General features: G+C 40.6%; 1 protein-coding gene across 1 annotated transcript in view; it reads left to right on the top strand.

Annotated features, from left to right (window-relative positions):
• Positions 1–24,776, top strand: part of LOC124165113 (nucleolar protein dao-5) — a 112,523-nt gene extending 87,747 nt beyond the window's left edge. Inside the window, exons 3-5 of the mRNA XM_046542408.1 lie at positions 10,103–10,545; positions 13,126–13,259; positions 21,775–24,776. Of these exons, the coding sequence (XP_046398364.1) occupies positions 10,103–10,545; positions 13,126–13,259; positions 21,775–24,265 (3,068 nt within the window). The 3' untranslated portion in view covers positions 24,266–24,776. The remainder of the gene's footprint in view (positions 1–10,102; positions 10,546–13,125; positions 13,260–21,774) is intronic.
• The last annotated feature ends 510 nt before the right edge of the window (positions 24,777–25,286 follow it).

The following is a 25,286-nucleotide window of genomic DNA, read 5'->3' as shown; positions in this document are numbered from 1 at the left end:
TTTTTCACGCACTGAAGTATTGGGCCGTACAATTTCCGGCACAGAATTTGAAGAGAAGCTTTCTACACAGTTTAATGAGCAGTGGAAAGCGATCGTCGCAGAAATTAGATTTCCCGGTCCACTATGTGACCTAAACTCACATTTTTCATCGTCAGGTAATTAGGCACATTACGCGCACGGCAGGTATTATTTTTTTCGCTAAAAAAATAAATTACATGTATCCATTCGCAATTTCTTTTTGATTCAATCTCAAAGAATGATTCACCTTTATGAGCCCGTTTTACACGGGGAATGTGATTGCACAGTCTGACGTACTTGCGAGAGCGCATTTCAAATTGAGTCATGTAAAGCCGAGAATTTCAAGAACGTATGCTAGAATGCATTAACGCGAGGGGGTAAATAGCCCCTGTTCTAATTTCCGTAGGCCCCTATTCTGTGGCCGGAGACAGGAGGGAATGGAGACAGCATTGGCGCGGGGGACCTGCCGACGGGCAGAACACCACAATACGATGATGATGAGGTTGGGAAAGACACGGTATAAAAAAGGAGACACAGTATAAAAAGGGATACACAGAATAAAAAAGGAAAGGCAGTATAAAAAAGGAGACAGAATATTTTGAATTTTCGGTCGCACCATCTCCTTCCTCATAGACCTGAGAGCTTATATTTCTCAAAAACTGCGACAAGCATACTGCATGTAGGAGGCGACGAACCGATATATTGTTCCCTGGTGATAATTACGTAAAATTCCGTCTTAAATAATATGTACTTATATTATCTCAAAAAGCGTAAATGAAATTGAATTGACACGTCATGTGTGGCGTGAGACAAGATTTAAAATTTAAATTCCATTGAAATGTGCCATGAGAATACCAAAGGAGGCGCCTCACGCCAGGGGTGCAGCTAGGAATTAAGGCCTGGGGGGATTTTGGTGCAACTAATACCGCAGTGTGTGAGGTATGGAATACCCACCAGGATAAGCGGTAGGTGCGAGATAAATAAATTGCGGAGTTTTAAAATAAATTGTTCAAAATGGTGAGTTTTACGGCTTTCTGAGGGATATTTCATTCATCCTTACACTATTCTATTAGTAATATAATTCCAATTAAGCAAAATGGATTAAACTTAAAAACTTCTTTGAGCTCTGGGGGGGGGGGGTTTATCCCCCAAAACCCCTCACCCCCTCGCTACGCCACTGCCTCACGCAGGCCGTCTAAATAAGAGCGGTGGGTAGAGGGGTGATGTTCCGGACCGAGTACATCTCGTGCTGCACGCCTTTCTACTTCTTCTTCCCTCTCTCTCCGCCCCATCTCCCTCCTCAGCGCCCTCAACGCGCCGTGACGGCCGCAGACTGAAACGCCGCGAGACGAGAGATTTTTTTATATGGAAGACATCTCCTCTAAAAGAGGAACACTGTCTTGACCACCAATTACCCAATGCTCAAGCAGTAAACGGAGGCGTGGAATCTTCATTATTTTATTTTTTTTAATGGCTCCACGATGACCGCTCGTGCCACTTATAGTGATTGCACGTCAAGTCAATGTCTGTGGGGAATAAATCTTTGAGAGTTTAGTTAAACGCGCGGTCATCGTCTTCTCTTCATGAGGTGGTCATCAAATTATGGGGCATGCATTTTGGACTCGGAGGCTGGGCAGTCTGTCGTTTCGGTGGGAATGACTGTGATTACCTACCGTAGGATATGTGGAGCGAGCTAGTGTGCACTATAGCTTAAAAATGTTATTTGCATATAAAAGGCAACCAATGGTAATGTGGTCTATTCCTTGAAATTCACAACGATAAATATATGAAGGATAAACACTGCCATCGTAGCTTTCGGCAGATGCTTCAGGGAAAACGAGAACTACAAAATAAATGGTTAAGTTAAAAGGAAAATTTTTCTTCACTCTTACTTTACCAGTTACATATTCCAAAATTGGCTACATTTATAGACTTTGAGAGTGACCAAAAAAGCAGTACACTCGATTTCTGTCGAGGAGTTCTGTGGGCTAAACAAAGCAACCAAATTCAATGCAACAAATAGCAAAAGAGAGGTTTAATTTTACCTTATATCATACAATTTTTTTAAAATCCTTAAACCCGTAGTATTTTTTGTACTTAATTTCTCGAAAAGCACTCGTTTTCCATGCTTAAAATTAAGTCTCCCAAATTTGATCAATTGGTATTCCCATAGTGCAGTTGGTTCTGATGTATGGAGGCTACATCTGGTCCTAAATGTTTGTAAAAATCTGATTTTTTTATGAAACTGAAATTTAAGAAGGTGTAGTAAACAACGCTAACCTCTGCTAACATGGTAACCAATGGCGCAATTCAAAATCGATAGGTATCCACTGTCGCTTGCTGTGGAATTTCAGAAATGGTGGTATAAAGAAAATAAAATATAAGGATCAGACATGTCGGGGAGGGTTTTAAAATCCCTTATCCTGCAACAGCCAAGTGTATAGGCTGATAGGAATGTAATGACACATTTCAGGACTGCATTGATATTTTCAATCTGGTGTGCAATTTCGTGAAGCATGAACGAAATTAGAACAGGGGCTATTTACCCCCTCGCGTTAATGCATTTCTAGCATACGTTCTTGAAATTCTCGGCTTTACATGACTCAATTTGAAATGCGCTCTCGCAAGTAGATTAGCCACTGGAAGAGATTACTTGACAACTATGATAGTTATTATATATAAATGCACGGTACTAACCAAATATTAGCAACAAAAATAACTTAATACGAGAAAAAGTTCATTGTGTATCCATAAGGACGGACACAGAAAGAAGTCTATTCATTTAAAACGGGTGTCGAGGTGGGAATTCGGATGTTGCGGCCTGTTCACGTCGGAGGCTGCTGGAAAGGGGAGGGGGGAGGGATGTCAATCATGCGGAGTGGCGGGGAAGTAGGAACGAGAGCGATGGATGGATATGGAGAGCAGCCACGGCGAGAGAGTCCGCTCACGAGGGAATCATTTCAAACGCAAAACTCCTCTGATCAACTCCTGTAGTGAAGTGAAGAAATGCAGCGGCCAGATATCCTTGTCTGTAAATGGTCAAATATAGCGTAAAAAGTGGCGGATACAGATGGGGGACGCAGAGGGCGCGCGCCCCCCTTTGAGGGTCTACCCGTATTGCCAAACATAGCACAACCGCAATTGTAACTTTTTTATACCATAAGATGACATTGTCTTGAATATGTTCTAACGATTTGATCGTTGGATTATTCTTCCTCATAGAATGATCCTCTAAAGTCGTTAGAACATTAATAGCTTTGCTTGGTTTCGCTATTTAGTGGGCCTTCTTCGCTTCTATAGCGTTGAAGTGTTTTTCACCGTCCCTTCACTTCCGAACCTATCCCTTCCCAGAGGCGTCGTCGGGCTCCCATCGCGGCGGCGCCTCTTTCCTTTTCCCTTCCTCTCCTCCCCCTCCCCGGGTGATCGGGCGTATAAGCCACGGGCTTGGTTCCCGGCCCCGGTGTGTTGTATCCCTCTAGGGTTCACCTTGAACCCTCATACTCTCTGTCTTGAATATGTGTATAATCACTTTAATTAAAATTTCCTGAAGCTCTGCATATGACTTGATTATTTTTTATTACGATAAAGGTAAAGGTAACTCAAGATATCTTTTGCGCCCCCGTCCCCTTGAGTTTTCTCGGTATCCGCTACTGTGCGTAGCAAACTGACGGATTACTCGCGTAAAATAAATTAGAACGGATGCATAAAACTCCCTGCGATAAAAAACTGCCGCCTATTGATAAGAGCTTTTATAAGTCAAAACGACATTACTAACACGTACTTTAAATCAAAGGTCTGCAGTGAAAGAGAAGAGATGATGATTTTTTTCCTAGGAGCCTTGAAACTTTTTCTTGATTTCCTTTACTGATACATGTAAACGTTTTCCTTTCTCTAATGCTGCTAAAAGTAATTTATTATGTTTATTTGTATTTTGTGCCCTTCATTGCACACGAATATTAGTTCCTCTAAGATTACAAGTCGCGTCATCTAACCCGGGGATTAATAGTGACCTCAGCTGGTGCTGACTACCATTTCCTTTACCGAATTTGATGGTGACTGGGACTGTTCAGCATACGAATAAGATAGTAGCGATTCCGGTTCATCAGCCGATAAAAGTTCTTCGGAGGAAAACCAATCCTTTCCTTTGCTCAGGGGGTAACTCTTATCAAGACAGGTATCTCTCCCAACAATAGGAGTGCATTCGTAGGCGTCTTTTACTGAAGACCAGGGACAGTGGCGCCGACTCCATGGGGCCTTCGGCGGCCCGAGCCCCCTCAAAGATTCGTTTGGGGGGGGGGGCCGAGCCCCTCAATAATTCAAGTAAATAATTAAGTTATATTATGCTTTGTGAAATCACAAAAATATATCAGTAATTTTTTTTCCCATGCTTGACGATAGTTACCTTTTAAAAAACATTCAGTAATGAGTTTAAACGAATAATTAATACGGTAGAAGGCAGGTTAGCTGAAAACAAGTGGTGTGAATCATGATAGTGTTTCGGTGCTGCGACACACTTTGAATTTAACCTCTTCCCTGAGCAAGACCTCCGATATGGACCCCCCCAATATTTTTTACAAGTCGGCCCCCCTGACCAGGAAACTAGGACTCTGTTTCCTCTGTATTCTCCACTATCACCCAGATTAACCCTCCCTCATTACTTAAGGCCGATTCATGGAAATTAATTAGCTATAAATCAAAATGAAGCACCCAGCGGTAAATTAGCTTTACAGCTTTGAGGTGTCATTTGAAAAAAATTGCGTGGTGTGGACGCCGTCTACTATTCTTCTGAAGAACTATAACCGCAAATTTCAGCAAACTGTATTGAAATTGAGTTGTCTTGGCCACATCGATGTCTTTTCTTGTGTTTTCTTCACCATTCCAATTATATATTACAGCGCATGAAACACTTAAATACCAAATAGAATAATATTTACTTGGAAGTAAAAGGTAATGAATAAGGCCAGAAATCCTTGTTTCTATATGTTCTGGAGGCCCGGCAACAAGTCAAATGTGCTACTTTCTGTTTCAGAATTCACCTTCAATGAAGATTTATTTACATTATAGTTCGCCACAAGTCCTCGACTTCTACGGGGGTAACTATTTCATTACATGTCTTTTTAGTAACACGAATCTACATTTGGAACTATTTTGGTAAATTTGATCATAAAAATATCCCAAATTACGTAGATATATTGAAGGAGTCATCGCGAGAAGATATCGAATCGGCGAAGAAACAACTCCGTTTGAATGCCTTATATGCGGCATCCACGGGTTCGTTAGGGGTCATATGTTCCATTCTCAAGTAGGTAATCACCAAGGTAGCCTTCATAGTAATCGCATTTGCAATTTAAACGACGAGCAATAGTAATTACACTTGAGTATAGCCATATGAATCGTCATCACCATAATCGTCATACATGTGTTTACGCATAAACATCTAAAATGTCGATGTCTAAAATCCTCTGTTCCTTAAGGCCGTCATGGTGTGGCAAACATTTTCTTTCCACGGTTCCAGGTACACGTGTTAATTAAGTGCCATTAGGAGCTACCCGTAGGCAATTTCGAATTGCCTACGGGTTTTTTTTTGCTGGATAATGTGTAAGAATGTTTATTTTGAAGGAATACATCCCCGTGATAAGTTATTTATTCATTCACCTAAGATATTTTCAGCAAAAATATTGTTGTAAATTAGCTTTTCGTCGTATAGAAAAATCGATAATATTGAATTACACACAGGAAACTGTTATTAGTTTTAGTTTTCTTATGTTCCGAAAGTTAATGTGGTGTACATGTAGCTAAATACTCTGAAGCCTTCTCAAAAGTTTAATTTTATACTTTTTTAATTACATCAACTTTTAGCTTCCAAGCCATCTAATTTAAGGCGTAAATAGGCAATCCAAAGGAATGTAATTAATACACAGGAAGGGCCGGAGTATCGTTGCTAACCGAAACTCATACAAAGAATTTATAGCGTTTTAAATTGATCACGTAAAGAAATATTGTACTTAAATATTCAAACGGTAGCTATGGAGAGAATAATGAAAATGTGGTTGAAGCAAAGGACTACGCGAGTGAAATTCTTCCAGAAAATTTGTGGTCGGTCAGGATCAGCAGTCGAGGTTTGGAAAATAAATTAACAGCTACTTGAACGTATAGAACGCCTGAGAAGTATGAAAATGCGATTAAGACTGTTCATTCATTGCACGGAGATTTTGCAAGAAAATCTTTTATCATACCATTTCATCTTTCCACAATATGTAAAGAATGCTTGCGAAAGACAATAATATGTATATGAATCAATCAACAAAATTGAAGGACACAACAAAATTAATTATCGATCACGCAGCTCCTACGGATCTGACCCTGTCGAAAAATTAATTTTGATGAAGCAGAACTGTAAAATAATAAGAAGCTCCATAATTCACGGCTCATACGAGAAGAAATTGAGATTACCAAAACACCACGATATATGAATAGGGAAACGGGGTATCGAGTTCACAGTGCATCACGTGTTTCCTCCGGCACAGACGCACATATATGGTCAGAAATTTACTTCGGAGGTTTGGGGGGTTACTTCGGTGGCATGCTGGCTTGAGCTATCCGTTGTTAATTTTTTCCGCCACTGTATGAACTCTGTGATGTCCGCAGACCACGAAGTCAGATACCAAACATTCACTTGGAAGCATATGAAATGGAGCATTTCAGAAAATGCCATGCATAGGGCTGGGCTTACGAGAAATGACTTAATAAATTCAGAAAGAAAATGTTTCGCGGGCAAAAGTAGAAAGTTGACCTTAAGGGTAATAATTTACAGGACTTGTACTTTCTAGCGTAAGATTTAGAGATACTGCTCGTGGAATTACTTGCTCGCGTGGATCGGCGATTAAGGTTCGTGGCAGCAACCAATGCGGAACAAGAAAAACTCCCCATGTGTGGAAATTCTCACTCACTCTCTCCATGCCACGGCGACTCCAAGATAAAAATAAATAGACATCTCTCTTTTCCAGCTGCCGTGAACGAAAAAAACGAACACTCCTTGGATATCTGAACGACTGCGAAATCAAGATCGCATAGTTGACATTTTATTGCCTTCAAAATCTCTATGGAATGGTAATCGAACCACGGACCACTGGTTTTCTGGCCCATTTTCACACACGACTACACGATACAGATTTCATTATTTCCCATGATAATTTTACCTAGTTCACATTTCGTAAGATCGCGTAGTTCACATCAATTGCCGTCGTAAAAAAATTTAGTGGACCGGAAACTGAACCTTGGACCACGGGTCACCCGGTCCACCAGCGCAGACGACCATGCGATCCAGGTTATTTACGTAGTTCCCATGACCAGTGGCGCATCGAGGGTGGTTAAACCCCCCCCCCCCCCCAGAGCTCAGAGAAATTTTTAAGTTGAATCCATTTTACTTAATTGGATTAGTATTACTAATAGAATAGTGTAAGTATTAATAAAATATCTCTCAGAAAGCCCTAAAACTCACCATTATGAACCGTTTATCTTAAAATTCCGCAATTTTTTTTATCTCGCACCTACCGCTTATACTGGTGGGTATTCCATACCCACACACAGCCCGGTATTAATTGCACCTAAACTCCCCCCCCCCCAGCCTAATTCCTAGCTGCGCCCCTGCCCATGGCAGTATTCTGAGCTTCGGGAGTTTCTTTGGAATTTATGAGTTATAGCTGGAGAAATTTGGATAGCGCAATGGTACGCGCAGTGGCCGAAAAATGCGAAGGTCTGAAGTTCGATTCCAGGTCCAGGAATATATTTTCCGATGATAATTAGCGTGGCTTTCGAAGGTCTGAATGTGGAAGGCCAGAAAGTAATATAAGGTCGTATAGTGTTAACCTGTATCGCCGGCGTGCGTGATGTTATACGCGCATTCTTTCTTATTACAATGGCTAGCGATTATTGGTTTGGCCACTATTAGCGATTAGGCCACCTTTTCACGAATATATATAGCCATTAAACACCTCGCAAGGGCTCATTACCCTCTGGACGGATTCGTTAAAACTTTAGTGCATTGGATAAGTGTCGCTCAGGCGCCGAAGAGCATTCAAGGCCCTGGTACGATTTTTTTCCCACCCTTAAGAAGAAGTAGAATTTTGTTTAGAGGCCCGGGGACAGGGGCGCAGCTAAGAATGGAGGCTATGGTGGGTTTATGCGCAACTATTATTTAAGGGTTTTTTGGGGGGGGGGGATACCCGCCAGGGTAAGCAGGAGTTGCGGGGACCCTCCTTCAGGAAAATTTTAAGATCATTGGTTCAAAATGGCAAGTTTTACGACTTTCTGAGGGACGTTTGATTAATCCTGACACTGTTCGATAAGTAATACTAATCCAATTAAGTAAAATGGATTAAATTTAAAAATTTCTCTGAGCTCTGGGGGGGGGGGTTTAACCACCCTCGATGCGCCACTGGTCATGGGAACTACGTAAAAAACCTGGATCGCATGGTGGTCTGGTTATCCCCCAAAACCCCTCCTCGCTGCGCCACTGCCCGGGGATATCTCTACGATTGACTTATGGACCGCTAGAAGCGGCAAATACCAAGGCCGTAGTGAACGGGGGGAAGGGGGGCAAAAACTTCCCTCCACCCTCCTGGAAATATTCAAGAGATATAGTCCCTCGTGTGCCCTCTCCAAATGAACCTCCCCAAAATGCATCCACCTTCATGGTGCCAATTCATAACAGGCATGGGAATTTCATGCCATGACATCGTGTAACCACATTGCAGAGAAAATATACTGAAGGACAGATTTGGAGTATTTGCATTTTCCAATTAATCAAGCATGTTTGACTAAAAATTGCAATATTAATGAAGGAAGTTTGCTCTGAGAAAATGACTTGGTGGTGGAACTGGTTAACACACCTGACCGGTGATCGGGATATCCGGGTTCGCATCCCGGCAAAGTCAAATATTTTTTCATGGCGAACTTCATCCTTTAGAGTATTTATTAATGAAGTGGTTTATGACAATGTCTTTGACAAATCAATCTGCCAGCAGATAACTATGGGTCACCACCTACTTTATACCACATGAATATAAAAGTAATATTCCTTGGAAATTTGAATGACGTTACGATTCTGTATTTTACATTCATGGCCATGAGAAAAATTTTCCATTTGGTAAGAACGATGAGTAATTTGCATAGGAGATGGCATTTTTGTGCAATTTCTCACTTTTTTTATTGCTTAGGCAAGGAAAATATGCATATTTCTTTATTAATACACCCCAACACAGCCACTATGATTCATATTAGTCATGTAACACGCACTCACGGAATTCTCCAGCCCAGGCAATGCTTAGTTGATGCTGATCCTATTAATGATGCCGTCCTTTAGTTGTGCAATGGGGCTGTTGGAAAATACAATAATCAGGGATCTTATGGCTGAATGCTGGGCTCAACAGTTTCCTCTGCGAATCTAAAAATATTATCAATTTTTTTGCTCCACTATATTAATGAGTTTGAAATAACCTGATATCCATCTCATGCAATAAAAGGAGTAACACTCACATGAATATGCTACACTTTTGTACAAAACCTCTGGATGTTGGAGTGAATTTTTTAAACTGAAACAGAATTGTTTTTCTCATTAAAATAGCATAAAAATTTTCAACCTTTAACTCTAATCCTAGAATTAAAATAAACCCAAAGTTGCAAGCCAAAATTTCAGACAGCATAAAATTTATATGGCAATCGCTCAAAGGGCAATGGCAAAAAACATTTTAACAACAGAGCTTTTCTTAGCTTTCCACTAATTTAATGAGTTTGAAATAACCTAATATCCATCTCATGCAATAAAAGGAGTAACATTCACACGAACATGCTGCACTGTTGTATAAAAACTATTGATGTTTGTGTGAATTTTTAAAACTGAAACAGAATCATTCTTCTCATTAAAATGACAAAAACTTTTTCCGCTTTTAATTCTTGACCTAGAATTAAAATAAGCCCAAAATTGCAAGCCAAAATTTCAGACAGCATAAAATATATATGGCAATCACCCTAAGGGCAACGGCAAAAAACATTTTTTTAAATAGAGCTTTTCTTTTTCTTGCAGTTCTCCTGGCGATTATTTATCTGGGATGTATATCAGAAGTGTCAAGCCTGAGGACAGCGCCCACGATCGGCAAGTACTCAAAGGAGAGGCAGGAGAGCCTCCGGGCACAGGCAAAGCAGGAGGCGGTGGTGGAAGTGGAGGAGGAGCCAGAGGAGATTCCGCCCGACCAAGACCCGCTCATCTCCAAGTACAAAGTGGGCGTCGTTGCCAAGAGCACGGCATCGCCACTGGACGGCGACGAAGGGGGTGGGAACGGGACGACCAAGAGCCCGTTGACGGGCATCCCTCAGATTGACTACGTGCACGACCCAAATCTTCCCCGTGAGCTGAACGGACAAAACTTGACTGATTACCCATTCTATGTGTCCGTGCCGGAGGACATCGATTTCAAATGTGACGGCCTCCATGATGGGTTTTATGCATCTGTTATTCATAAATGTCAGGTGAGGATACTTTTGAATAACCGTGAGACAAGATACGTATTTTCAAATTTAGGTGAATACAGAGTGAATCATGGAGCAATAATGTCCGTTTTCCATGATAAAATTTTCCATAAAAGTTTCAAAAAAGTAAAATGAAAAAACCTATGATCTGAGCATAAAACTTGTTAGCTCTCTCATGGATTTTTTAAGGCTTTCATGTTAGCCATAAAACCTCCATTTCTCACTTTTGTACTGCTTAAAGATATTAGATGAACTCTTTCATTAAAGAAAAGTTTTCTAAATTAAGTCATTTTTGTTTTAAAAGGTAGAATATAATTCATTAAGGTTATCTGGCGAATTAATTATAGGTACCATTCTAAAAAGGAGTAAACTTACACAAAGAGCCATAGAGGCATGTTCATTTACTTTTCATTGTCTTGCTTCCCATGGATATGAGATCATCGACATCGTCAACTGCACCTCCCACACTGTTTTGTACAATGATTTTATGGATGTAAAAAATAATATGTATTTATCCTTTTCTTAAAAAATTTTTTCCCTATGCTAACTCATTTCAACAAAATCTATTGCTACAATATGACTTTTCATGAAGATTCCACTGAGAGCTAACTGGGAACAAACACTGTTGAACAAAAAAGGCGTTATCTCTGCATTTATATTTACATTATCGTACCTCCACTGCACAAATGCTCAACAATCGCCCACCAAATCAAATAATTCAAAGTCATGATTATTTTCTTTATTGGATGATAATAAATTTAAATTGAATAAACCATTGTAGATGTTATGCAGAAAGTGGTGCAGCTAGGAATTAAGGCTAGGGGGGGGTTTAGGCAAAACTAATACTGGGGGGTATTGAATAACTACCAGGGTAAGCGGGAGGTGTGGGGGACCTATACCCCAAAAATTTTGAAGATAAATTGTTCAAAATGATGAGTTTTATGGCTTTCTGAGGGATATTTTAATAATCCTAACACTATTCTTTAAGACATTTATTCCAATTAAATAAAATGGATTAAACTTAGAAATTTCTCTGAGCTCTGGGGGGGGGGGGATTATCCCCCAAAACCACCCCTTAGCAGTGCCACAATATAGGGATACAAGGCACTTCTTCGAATTTCATTTGTGAGGTTATTACATTGACCTTTTGAGCACATTAAAGAATATTAAGTTTTGAACACATTTAAGAAAATTTAGGTACATACATAATCAAAATTATGCTGATAAAATCATTGTATAACCTGCTGTCAACCTAACCTTGAATTATCCCAGTGAGAAATGGGTGGTGGAATCCACGTTGAGTGGTGGATATTTGGTGGTGGTGGATATTGAGTAGTTGGACCCACGTGGAATCCACGTTGATTTCAAGTGGATTTGTGGTGATTATCATAAAATGTTAAACAGAATTTCTAATTTGTGGAACTTAACTCTCTGGTGACATTGCGTCATTTATCATCCTGAAACCACGCTAGTTATGTGAAAATGTATCGCACATTCCATTTTTATATAATTCGTGGAAAGGCAGCCATGAGAGCACATGAAAAATCGTAGACACATATATAGAAGGTTTAGATATAGAGTGGTTGAGGTTTTAATGGTTTTAGGACAGCACCAACTGCTGTTTTAATTTTTCCACCAAATTTCCACGTGGGTTCCACGTTGATTCCACGACCAAAAACACGTGGTATCCACGTTAATTCTCCACGTGGGTTCCACGTGGATTCCACCACCCATTTCTCACTGGGTATGATTCTATCTGCCATCTACCAACCCCATCCCAATTCTAACTTGGGTACAATAACTCTAGTATGTTATTATTGTGCAAGTGTACATGATTAAGAAAGATTCAAACCAGTAACTGGTAATTGCAGTCACCCAGTGAGAAATGGGTGGTGGAATCCACGTGGAACCCACGTGGAGAATTAACGTGGATACCACGTGTTTTTGGTCGTGGAATCAACGTGGAATCCACGTGGAAATTTGGTGGAAAAATTAAAACAGCAGTAGGTGCTGTCCTAAAACCATTAAAACCTCAACCACTCTATATCTAAACCTTCTATATATGTGTCTACGATTTTTCATGTGCTCTCATGGCTGCCTTTCCACGAATTATATAAAAATGGAATGTGCGATACATTTTCACATAACTAGCGTGGTTTCAGGATGATAAATGACGCAATGTCACCAGAGAGTTAAGTTCCACAAATTAGGAATTCTGTTTAACATTTTATGATAATCACCACAAATCCACTTGAAATCAACGTGGATTCCACGTGGGTCCAACCACTCAATATCCACCACCACCAAATATCCACCACTCAACGTGGATTCCACGTGGGTTCCACGTGGATTCCACCACCCATTTCTCACTGGGCAAGGACAAAGTTAAGATGAGAACAAAATCATGAGGCTATGGACAAATAAGCTAAAATTCAGGCTGATAGGGAGCAATCAATTGTGTTCAAAGATCTTACTATGCAATTGACTGAACAAATATTCACTGTAAGAAAGAAAAATTGATAGTGCATCCAGTGATTTGTTTCTTTTTGATAGCTGAGATTATTTTTACATCTGTTGCAGGTTTATCACCATTGCCTATTTGGGACAAGGTACGACTTTTTGTGTGCCAACTACACAGCTTTTGACCAGAAAACGTTCATCTGCCATTTTGTATCAGAAGTAGACTGTGACAACTCACCTAAATACTACAACAGGTAAGATTGATTGAATATTCTGATATCAATAACACACATGTATTTCCACAGGACTGACAGTAATATTCTCTTTCTATTTGATCAACATAATAGCACTACCATAGCCTAATAGTATACATACTTTTGATAATTATGTATGAAGGAGAAACAACTACATTATTACTATAGAACTGGACACCTAGACCTCACACATTTAACCCTACAAATATCTGCAGCAAATAGTTAAGGACAGCTATTTGTATTCTCCTTCAGTTAATATTTCCATATTAAACCACATAGCTCTTCTTTAAGCTCTTCAAAGGCCTTAAAACACAAACCTACCACCTCTCCATTAAAATTCCTCTTTCATCATTCCAATTTCGCACAGTTTCCTTTGTCGCCTCATTTTTAACCTTTCGATGAGTAAATTTCAGTGTAACAACGAATACATTAAATTGTTGGAAATGGGTAAGATATGATGATAATGATGAATCCACTGTGTATCCACATAGTAAGTGTCACACTGGTATTGGGAAATGAAATGCAAAAATATAATGAAAAGGGATAGAACATCTGGAAAATGAAAGTGATATCAAAATAATTTTCATTAAAATATGCATATGAAGTACATGAGAAAGTGTCTCTGTGTAACTGTTATGCAGCCATATTTTTTGGTAGGCATACTGACACAGTTTAGGACCTGACATACAACTCAACTGGTCCTCAGGGCAGGCCCCAGCTATAAATCAAGGTGCCAAGTCTCATAGGATACACTAGGAGTGCAGACACTTTCTCAATGAAGAGGACCCAAAAGCTAGATAAATCTTTTCAAACAAAGAGGAGATAAAGATGACAAGTAAGGGTTACTCGTACGCACATTTAAAAATCCAAAATGACCTTGTAAAGATTTTTCATCAGGGTGTCCAGCAGCTGGACTGGAGAAAATTCCCTGAGATTTCCAGGTTCTCCAGACAAAAAATTTGTCCTTTTCCAGAGTATGAGCAATCCAAAAATTTTCAGGCTACGTGCTTAAACTGTTCTTCCCTTTTCTCCATACTTTTCTGCTCACACCAAGAGTTGGGAATACTTAATCACTACATCTACCATCCACATCGCTATACTTAAATTTAGTAACTTCCAAGGCAGTGGCGTAGCCAGGTGGGGTAGCCAGGGGGGTCCGCCCACCCTCCCAAAATATAAAAGCACAATTATTTTCCTTCATAAAAGAAAACAAAATGAAATATCATGAATACAGGGTGTCCCATTTATCTTGACCACCCGAAACAACTTTTTGTCCAGATGCATATTCAAAAATTTGTCAAGTAAATGTTCATTAGCCGTCAGGGGGAAATTAATCAGCATGATTGCCTTCCTTGTAGCTTTGTTACTTACAAAGATATGAACAGCGCTATGTCATTTTTAAATGGCACCCTATACTTTTTATTCGGCAATTCATTTCCTCTCCTAAAGACTTATTCAAAAATGTAGCAAAGTGGACCATTAACATAAACGAAACGATAGGAAAACATAAGAAACTCGTCCACTTACTGGAGTTAGCTGTAAACAAATAACAACCAAGTCAAAACATAGCACAAAAGTCACGTGGACTCTCCTGTACTACAGTACTGTACAGTATAGTATGTACATGATACACATTTTTGATTTTTGCATCTGGATAAAAAGTTATTTCGGGTGGTCAAGATAATTGGGACACCCTGTGTACCAAATACTTCTTTAACAAATGAAGTTTTGCCGATTATGAAACGTTAGTTTAAAACCCTGTACTACAGTCCAGCCGGGGAGAGTTGTCTGATGACAGTTCAAAAGGAAGGAGGGGAGGAGAACCCTGCGCCAGCACCGTTTCCAGCCAATCGCTGTCCCCCAAACGCCACCTCACACCCTCGCCTACTCATGCAACGTTTTCATGTGTTGCTATGAAGCACCTAACAAAGCCTGAGCCACCAAAACAAGCCCTTTTCTGCGAATCGCCAAAACAAAGGATTCTTCCTTTGGGTCCTTTGAGCTCGTCGTCCTATGTGGCTCCTTTCTTAAGGGAAGCCTTTTGTTTACATGTGAGCAGTGGCGGAGCGTGCGTATACGCATGTTAGCAAGTGCACACCCAAAGATGAATGAATTATAAAAGAAAACTATTCCTTTGCAACAAGAAGGATAAAAATCCTGTCTGCATATGCAAGAAACATGAAGCTCCGAACGCTACAGCTATCTCCTTTTCGAATTCACTGCTCTACAAGTGTGCGATCCCGTGGCATCGCGCCGGGCACATTTTCGGTCTATGCGATCGCTTGTGGGTGCTCTGGCGGGACGAAGTAAGCGGGGTGTATGTACAGTTCAAATGGGTGATGGGAGCAGACTCAAAACGATGCGAATGCGCACGCGCATATTTTTGGTGAGTGACTCGCAGATAGTGTAGTGGTGTAGCTGCTACCTACACTACCTTCGCCCAGGATCCTAGTCCATCTACAGAGTCATCTATATGGCCGTTTTCTACACTACTTCCTCATAGGGTGTAAGAAAAGGAGAATGAATTTCACCTACCGTCACTTGTAAAGGAGTGTTTAGAATAATTATTTTCATGCATGCTAATATTATTTCTGTTCATGCAATTTTAAGGGTGGAATATACCAGTGATATGCTTTGCTTGCTATGTATTCTATTACGACGAAATATGATGCTCATGGATTAGTATTAACAGAATATAATTAAATCATCCTATATCTGCTGTAATGCACACCCTAGATAAATTACCACGATCCGCCACTGCATGTGAGGTGGGCGTTTCCCTTTCTTACCTGGCAACCTTGCCCCCCACCCCTTTTGCCTCTCATCAGGCAACTCTCGGCAGCCGAACTGTAGGGGGCCTGTTTTTCAAAATTTTCCCTGCTTGTGAACCACCCCGAACGAAATTCCTGGCAATGCCACTGTTCCATGGGGAAAGAGACTGACTCCGTGAGCCATGCGTAGTCGACTACATTGGGAATAATATGTTTCGACAATATGCCAGCCCCTTTCATATCCTCAATCGCTTCTGGAGGTTATTCCCATGGCATTTGAATGTTACTGCAAGGGATTGCACTTAATGTTTGCTTCCAGGGGAAACAGTTTCATATTATGAGAAATAGTGCAGACTTACCAATGAAAAGTTGAATGCTCAGTTCACTCTTCAAAGAAATGGAAGACAAGATGTCAAACTGATACATTCAATGGAGTTCAGAAACTTTTGTAATCCTGAAATAAAAATATTGTGATTAATTATTACAAAAATTGACCGAACGTACACATCTTTCCATACAAGTGTATCATCCATCATTGCACACATGAATCATCTATCAACTTTTCTGTACCAGTTCGATTTCAACAGAAAAGATCTTCTAAAACCTAAAATAAGTATCTAAACCTAGATACTTCCATTAACCCCTTCACTGACGGATATTTCTCAACAAATATCACAAAAAATGTCATATTATTTTATTACGTTTTTTAATTATTTACAGGTAGATATTAAATAAAAAACATTCATTTAAGTGTTTTACGAAGTCATTTATTTTAAAATTTACTCTTATTATATCACTTTTTTTTAAATTTCATGTATTCTTGCATAAAAATCAAGTAAAATATTTCACAATAAATATAGTCACAAAAATTACTCACTATAAAAACAGACGATGGAGTTAGAAAAATATTAATATAAACTCCAAATTTGAAACGGTAAAATATTATATAAACTAAAAGTCTATTTTTGTGTGGTATACTTTGAAACACCCACATTACAGTCAGGGCAAAAATTGCGACTCTCCCTCCTCACCATTTTTCCACGCGCATCTCGCTTTCGGGAGCACACGGCACACTTCCGAGTTGGGTTTGACTTATTTTCCGTGGGTGGGATTATGTCTGGGAAATGCCTCTCGGTAATTCGGAGGGGATGGGCTTTTGCAGGTGGCCTACCTGCCTTAGGGGAGGGAACACTTGGGAAGTACAGTTCAATCATTTTATCTATTAGGTCCAGCCTGTATTGCAAATGTGTTTTATCACCACCTGTTTTTCGACATAAAACATATGAATTCCATAAGCAAATTTCCATCAAATGAAAAAATAATTTTTTACAATATTTTTTCCCTCTTTTTCTTGGGATTGGATAGTCAGCCAAATGCTGATCTACCCTGTCAACACCCCGCATTGCCTCATTGTAATTGATGACTACCTTTGGTTTCATAACCACTGCCCCCCTTTTCTGCACCTCTCTCATTTCCCTATTGTGAACTGTAGAGAGTAACGTTACTTCCTTTTTGTCCTTCCAGGGAAGACCCAAAATTTTTCCTTTACGGAAAGCTGCCACATCTCCTTTCTTCATTTTTTTCTTCTTCAGCCTCTCTGGCATCCCCTTTCCTGTTCTGCACACAGTTCCATAAGTATCACAAGAATGAGAAACTAGTTCCTCGGCTAGTTGTGGAGAGGTATAAAAATTGTCTGTCGTGACGCAATACCCTTTTTCAAATAGTGGTTTCATCAGTGACAATACCACTTGGGAGGACATTGGCTTACTTTCAAAGTCTTTGTCAAGAGTAGTGCCTTTCCCGGTATAAATGATTGTTGACCAGAGGTATCCAGTGCTGGACTCACAGAGAACAAAAGTTTTTATGCCGAATCTAGCTCTTTGTACAGTAATTCGCAGAGGAAATAAATGTTAGCTGTGAACACTCCAAAAGACTCCGTAGAACTGACACTAGAATTTTATGGAATGGGAGTGTAAGTAACCCAAAACAGATAGTGGTAAAAGGACAGAGGCAAAGAAACCAAAACATGAGGGTCAGAGGCATTGGGAAGGGAAAAATGGTGAGAAAGAGTGTTTTTTGTCATGTGCGGCTGTAAAAAGGGAAAGTGGAGGGCAGTAGGGAAAAACTGATGAGGGTGCAATGGTTGCATGAAAGGGAGATCGGAGGGGAGGAGGATGAAAAGGATGAAAGGGCGGCCGCGACAGTGCGTAGACAGTGGGTAAAAGGAAAGGCGGAGGGGAGAGAACAATGGATGAAGAGAAGGGATGGATAAACAAAGGGGGTTGGGAGATAGAAAATATGTCTTCCCTGGAAGGGAGAAATAGCTGAATAGCCGAAGGTTCTATGTCAAATCTATGCAAGGTCACAAATATTGACGAACTTACAGAAATGAAATAATAATCAGTTGTATTTGTAGCTAAATAATAAACGGAAAACTAAAAAACAAAGATATAGTTTGTCATTATAAAGAAAAAAGACAATAAAACATCACTGAGCAAGTTGATTTTCGGTGCGAAGATTTTGACACCATATTGCTGAAAAAGAACATTATCAGAAAGTTCCCGACTACTGTTACGTAGTTGACAGAAATGGCTTTCGAACACGCGACCTTTGGAATAGCAGCTTGGACGTAATTTATTTACGAGGTCCCGTCGACTACACTGAAGAGTAAGTAATGATAGTTTTGCTTAGTAGTGTTTATAAAATGTTTCAAATTAATTTATTCACGGAATAAAGATAATACAACATCCTTTCCGATAGCAAGATTCGAACGCGCGACCTTCAGAATAGCAAGACGGCACTTGTCTGCCGACTCACTTCGGCTGTTCCAACGATTGATAAAAACTCTGCGAAAAGTCATCGCAGTTATTTATAAAACGCATTGTTTCTTTGTTCATTTATCACATCTCGATACACAATAGGTTTAGAAACATAAACATTACGAGAAATAATAGATTTTTCCCCTCTTTTGGACCTCGAAAAAACGTAGAAGTTCGCCGGATATCATGCATTGTGAAGACACGTATGCACTCTCACGGCAAAACTACGTACTTCTAATAAGGGGACGAGATATCTCGTCCAGATCACGAAAGAAGAAGCCAACTTGACATAGGACGAGTTAACTCGGCCGCGTCAGTTTTTGCGCGTCTTCTTAGGACGAGATCTCTCGTCCGAATCAGGGAAGGGGTTAAAAACCAATGTGGATTTCACGGAATTATCTATTTTGGCAAATGGGAAATAACTTTGCCTTAAATCATGTCGGAAACAATTTATTTTTTTAAATGAATTAGCTGGTAATAATTCAATTCCTTTACATTCCTCGAAGAATAAAAGCCATACCTAATTAAAGTTCTACATAAAAGCATTATGTACATGAACCACTTTAGTATGTCATTGTGCTCCTATATTTATTTTAATGCTATCTATGTATTTTTTAACAAGCATTATAAAATCCAAATCAACAAAAAAATATCACATGTAACATTTCAAAGATGAAAATGAGGGTAATCATCATTTCTTTGATTAGATAAGTCAAACTTTGGTAGCTTTCTCCGTTAAAACTACTCAAGATAAAAGCCGTGTCCCAATTGGCCATTTGGCTATGCCAATTCCAGGATTTAGCCATGACGCCATCTTGGAAGGATGTCCCAACTCGTTAGCCAGCATAAGGGAGGGAATTTAGGCAGCTAATGCGGCCGCCAGATTTAGGCATCGAGGAGTGCATCCTTCGCCCCACTTTTCCCATGATTCAAAGCGAGCAAAGCGTCTTCAGGAGAACGGGCATCATGGCTGTCAACAAGGGATAGTACTTGTTTGCAAGTAGTGTTGATATTTTGAGACTTGTTCGAATAATTATTAATTTTTATTTTGTTTATAATAATGAAATTGCGTTAATGGAAGTGTAAGAATTACGGAGAAATTAGTTAAAGAGAAGGCGGCGTTAATTTTAATGCTAATTAATGTTTATATGCTTCTTGTGTATGTATATGTTATTTTATAACTTTTTATACCGATCACATGTTATCTTTTGCTACCGTTTACTTTTTTAACGTGTTAAATAATGCTTAATTATATAACACTATGTCTAAATTCTTATTTAACAATTTTTGTACATTAGGTTCACACCCGCCCACACAGCAGAAATACGTCTCGGATACGTCTCTGAGACGTCTCGAATATCGCATGTTACGTCTCAGAGACATTCTGAGAGCTTCAGAGACATCTCTGAGACTTCTCTGAGATGTCACTATGTCCAAAAAAATGGTCTATGAGATGTCTCATGAGACGTCTCAGATAAGTCTCTGAGATGTCTCATAAGAGTTTGTACTCTTGTATGCTTAAAAATGTAGGCAAAAAATAACTAAATTCAAATTATACAGTTGTGACCTACTTATCTCGATCATTTTTAGCGATGAATTTTGTGATGGATGACCTTTTGAAAATAAGAAACCCATATTAAATGTCGTGATTTTAATAATCAAAACTGCGCAATTGCACCGAAAAATATATATGTAAGGCATTGATGGCGTTTAAATAAGTTTTTTTTAAAAAATTCCTGAACGGCTCACGATTACATCTCTGAGACATTTGCGATATTCGAGACATTCGAGACCATGGTGAGACGTCTCTGAGAGGTTCGTTGCTATGTGGGCGTAAGAATAAACAATTATTATTATATGTTATTGGACAAAGTCCCGAAATTGGAATCGGAATAAGTAACAAAAATTAAAATGTATGGTGATTAAAAGATGATACCGAAACCTGATTTATGTACGTAAACCATACTTTAAATAAATTTTGAAAATAAATCCCAAATCAGACGGTAACCGTTTGAATAGACTAAATAGACCTGTTCTAATAATACAAAACTAAAAATTAAATTGCTAAAATATAAGGAATTCAAAAAAGTACTTGGTTGAGAGACGATTTAAATATTACAAACCAATTAAAAGCGATATACGTTAACATTTCGCCACAAACTTAGCTAAAACCTCTTTAACAAAACCATACGGAACTTAAAATACGAATTTGAAAGTATACCCCTACTTTACTGTTACAAAAAGGTTGTCTAAGATACTAAAATTATGATTAAATACTCTTCTCCGACATCTAATACTCAAAATCACATTTTAACAATTTAGGGTGGGTTTTGTTCATCATTTGTTTAAATCATTCCGATTATCTCTTGTTTTGCATTGGCCTAGCGCCCAGTAGATGGCAGGACCTCCGTAAGGATGTCCCAATTCATGCTCCCTTGTGGTTGGCTGCCCAGAATCTGGCTGGCTAAATACATGATGCCTAATGGCTAACGAGTTGGGACACGGCTAAAATGAATACGCCATGACTTCGTGAGGCCACAAGAGGAACTGCTTCACTTTATTCATAGGTGGCAGCACAATACATGGAAACAAAATACTCTCTGTATGCCATTTGAACTGAATATTTGAATTACAAACAGGATACACATAACTTCATATTCTTTTGCAATTCATAGTCTTTTCCTAAACTTAGGTAAAATCCTGGAAAATGACACAATGCAGTATCTAGGAAAGTATTTAGAGTTTTGTGAGTTGATACGGAAATATAAGCCTGACTCATAATGCAAGCATATAATATTCAAATGGCTCATAACATTCAACATAGGCTTTGAGAAGTGTATATAAAAAATAAAAGCTGTATTTTCATGTGCCTCTACCAAATCATCAGAAAACTCCACAAGTGATGCTCTTTTTGTGCTATTGCAGGAATGAGGCCCTCTACAAGGCAGCCACAACCACTACCACCACAACAACAACTACGACCACCACACCTGCTCCAACGCAGGCACCCCAGCCACAAAGTCAAGGAGGACGAGGAGGCCTTGGAGGCAGGAGGAGAAGGCCAGGAGGGCGCAGGCGCCGACCACAGTATGATTACTATGAAGATGATGACTACGAGGATGATTACTCGGAGGAAGAAGAGGAAGAGTACTCTCGACCCCCACTCAGGAGGCGAAAGAAGAAGCCATCAAGCCGGGATAGGACAAGGAACGAGGAAGACTTTGAGGATGAGGAAGATCCATTACCACCGAGGAGGAGGAAGCCTAGACCAAGACCGAGGCCCCAGTCCAACAGGAGACCAGTGGATGATGACTTTCAGGATGAATACGAAGAGGAACGCCCAGAGCCGGCTCCCAGTGCACCTTTGGTCCCAGTAGGTACGTCCCCTGCCAGAGGCAAGGGCGTGTTTGATAAACCCCGGGCACCACCCAAGATAAGACCACCCGTCCCTCTCAGTGAGCGAGAAAAGTACAACTACGGTCGACCAGGAGCCAGTGCACCAACGCCCGCCCCTCAGCCGCCTCCAAAACCAGCTCGAGATGACTATGAAGACGAAGTGGTGGAGAGGAGAACTAAGAAAAGACCAACGCAGCCTCCAGCGCAGCAGAAGGGAAGGGACGACTACTATGAAGACGAGGAGGAAGAGGAGTACGAGAGGATACCTCCATCCAGAGGCTCTCTTCAAAACAGGAGGAGGAAGGGGCAAACTAGTTTATCGACAAGGATGAAGCCTGTAGTGGAGCTTGAAGAAGAAGAGGAGGAGTATGATGCGAGGGAGGACGCAAGGGCTGCTGCAGATAGATATCCCACCAACGCAGGAAGAGACAGGGACAGGAGGAAGAAGCGACCAACGTCTACAACCACTAGTGCTCCCGTGAAGAGGAGAAGACCCGGATATAGACGAGAAGAGGATGAATATGAATATGAAGAAGAGGAGGACACTAGAGTTAAATCCAGTGGCTCCCGCTACAGGGAAACTTACCCAAAGGGCCGTGAAGAAGATGAATATGAGGACAGATACCCTTCCAGACAGGCACCAGCTAGGGCGACGACCGAAGCACCAATTAGGAAGAGGGTACAGCCCGCTCTAAGGTCATCGGACCGTGCTAGGCCCCAATCCTCAGGATATATGAGTCGAAAGAGAGTACCCGCTCCGGTCCATGAGGATTCTGAGGAGGACTTCTCAGATGAGATGCGGGACGAGCCAGTTGAGGTGCAACCCGCACAGAAAGAGAGGACGAGGGGTGGGGAGAGGGTGAGGGTGGTAAAGCAGAGGGTGGCTCCGGCGACGACGACAACCACCACCAAAGCACCTCCGCCACCCCCACCACCAACGAGAGCACCCTTCAGGACCACGACCACCCCTCCTCCTCAACAATCAAGGGAGTCATTCGAGGAAGAAGAGGATGACGAGGGCGAGTACTACGAATCAGACGAATTGCTGGAGGAGCGAGAACCAAAGGTCCCAGAGGCCCCTGCCCCAAGGAGACCACTGAGGCCGGGTAGTCAGAACTACGGGACGTTTGCCGGGACAGGAAGGTCTGTGCCATCTCCATCCTTCCAGCAATCTTTCTTACCAAGAGGACTTCAAGCATTGGGGGACAGAGCACAGAAGAAAGAGCCCATCACTCCAATCGTGGTCACGGGGGCTAATCCAAAGCAGAGACCAATCCAGCAGGTGACTCAAGCAACCACCACCACCACCACAGTGGCTCCATCCCCGGCCACAGCAAAGAGCTACAGGAAGGAGGAAGTCAAGTATCCCGAGAGGCCATTGTCCGTTTCAAATGCTCCTCAGTCATACAAACCCGTGACGCAATACAATGCAAGGCAGCCAATCCCGAAACAAGAGGCTCAAGCACAGCCCCTAGCAGTGCCTCAAACAAGAAATCCATATGTGTCTAATGCCAGGCCTGGGTACACCACAAAAACCATTCCACCGGCTCTATACACACCAAAACCCTTACAGAATACTGCTGTGGAAACAGTGCCGAATCATACGGATTACGAAGAAGATGACTTTCTGAATGATGCACTACACCCTACGATTCCTTCATCCTCCAGTTATCCTGTAACTGCAGCCGCAGCAGCTTTGTCGGCAAGGCATGGGCTGCCATTGTCCCAACAGCAGAGAAGTACCTTAAGCACTCCTACACAGTTGTCATATCGATTTCGAAACTCACCACAATCGAGCCCTGTTGCAGACTACCGACAACAGCAAGGGCCCAACCAGCCTTTCTCAAACAGGGGATCAGCATTACACTCATCTGCGTCACACCAGACCCTGAGTTTCCTTCAACCTCCCCCTTACGTTTCCCAAACTGCTCAACACAGTGATCTTCACCGCCATCAGATTGCTGATGCGTTTCACGGAGCGAATTCTTGGACTGCCCCGGCTCGTCTCATTGTATACTAGGAGCCATTTATAGTTGTCTGTGATGAAAAATAATGAAAGACTATGAAAATGATTTTAATTTTCCTCTCTGGAAATGACTGACTTAAATAATGCCACCAAGGCAAAAGTTTGAATGATTTTTTTTTAAATTTTCCTTAACGGGTGTGTAATGATGATAAAATATACATCTGGAAAGTTTGCGGAAATGAGCAATGGCTTCAATGTAGAGTGTATGGTCCTCGTTGGGGACAGCATCTGCCGTGTTTCGTTGGAAACGAGTCTGTAGAGTTCGGAGGGGAACCTCCACTGCAATAATTGCATCAAGTGTTGTCACAAGACGCACACCTGGACTGACATTTCACATAAAATGTGTTATGTGAAAAATATTTTGATGATTGACAGTGGCATTTGCCTAAATGGTGAATATTAGTCTCAATGCCATGGATTGAAAAGTTTGAAACATCAGACAAAATGATTTGTAAAATATTGCAAAACATGTACAATTAATTTAATTAAATTTATACTTCCAAAACTTGTTCTCACTATTTTTTATGAGCTATTACTTAACCTGTGCCATACACTTAACAATAATTGCAGAGAATAAAAATGAAAACCTCTATTTGTATAAAAAATAATTTTAAGAGTTTAGCCACAACCAACGAAACAAAGAGCATCATATAACCTGGTTTTAAGAGAACACATGTTTATATTTTAAATTTTAAAATTACATTTGACCGACTACTTCAAGCTTAACTGAGGAATTCCTCCATGATGCACAGCAGAGCTTAGAGCTTCAGTCAAGAATTTAAACCTGTTTATCACATTATCTCAATTCTTAGTGCAGAAGCATAATTGATTAGCCAGTCTCAGAAAAGACTCATGAAACTAGAATGCACGAATCATGACATTCAAAGGGACAATTTACTCAATTCTGATGTTATTGAAAAAGGAATGTATCCTTAGAAACTACATAGCAGAGTTATACTGCCAGGGAGGGGGGGCAGGGCACTTCAGCCCCTCCCCCTGAAATTTTAACCCTGGC

The sequence above is a fragment of the Ischnura elegans genome, chromosome 9, assembly GCF_921293095.1.
Source record: "Ischnura elegans chromosome 9, ioIscEleg1.1, whole genome shotgun sequence".
NCBI lineage: Eukaryota > Metazoa > Arthropoda > Insecta > Odonata > Coenagrionidae > Ischnura > Ischnura elegans.
Note: the sequence above shows the minus strand (reverse complement) of the source record. Positions and strands in the feature narration are given on the sequence as shown.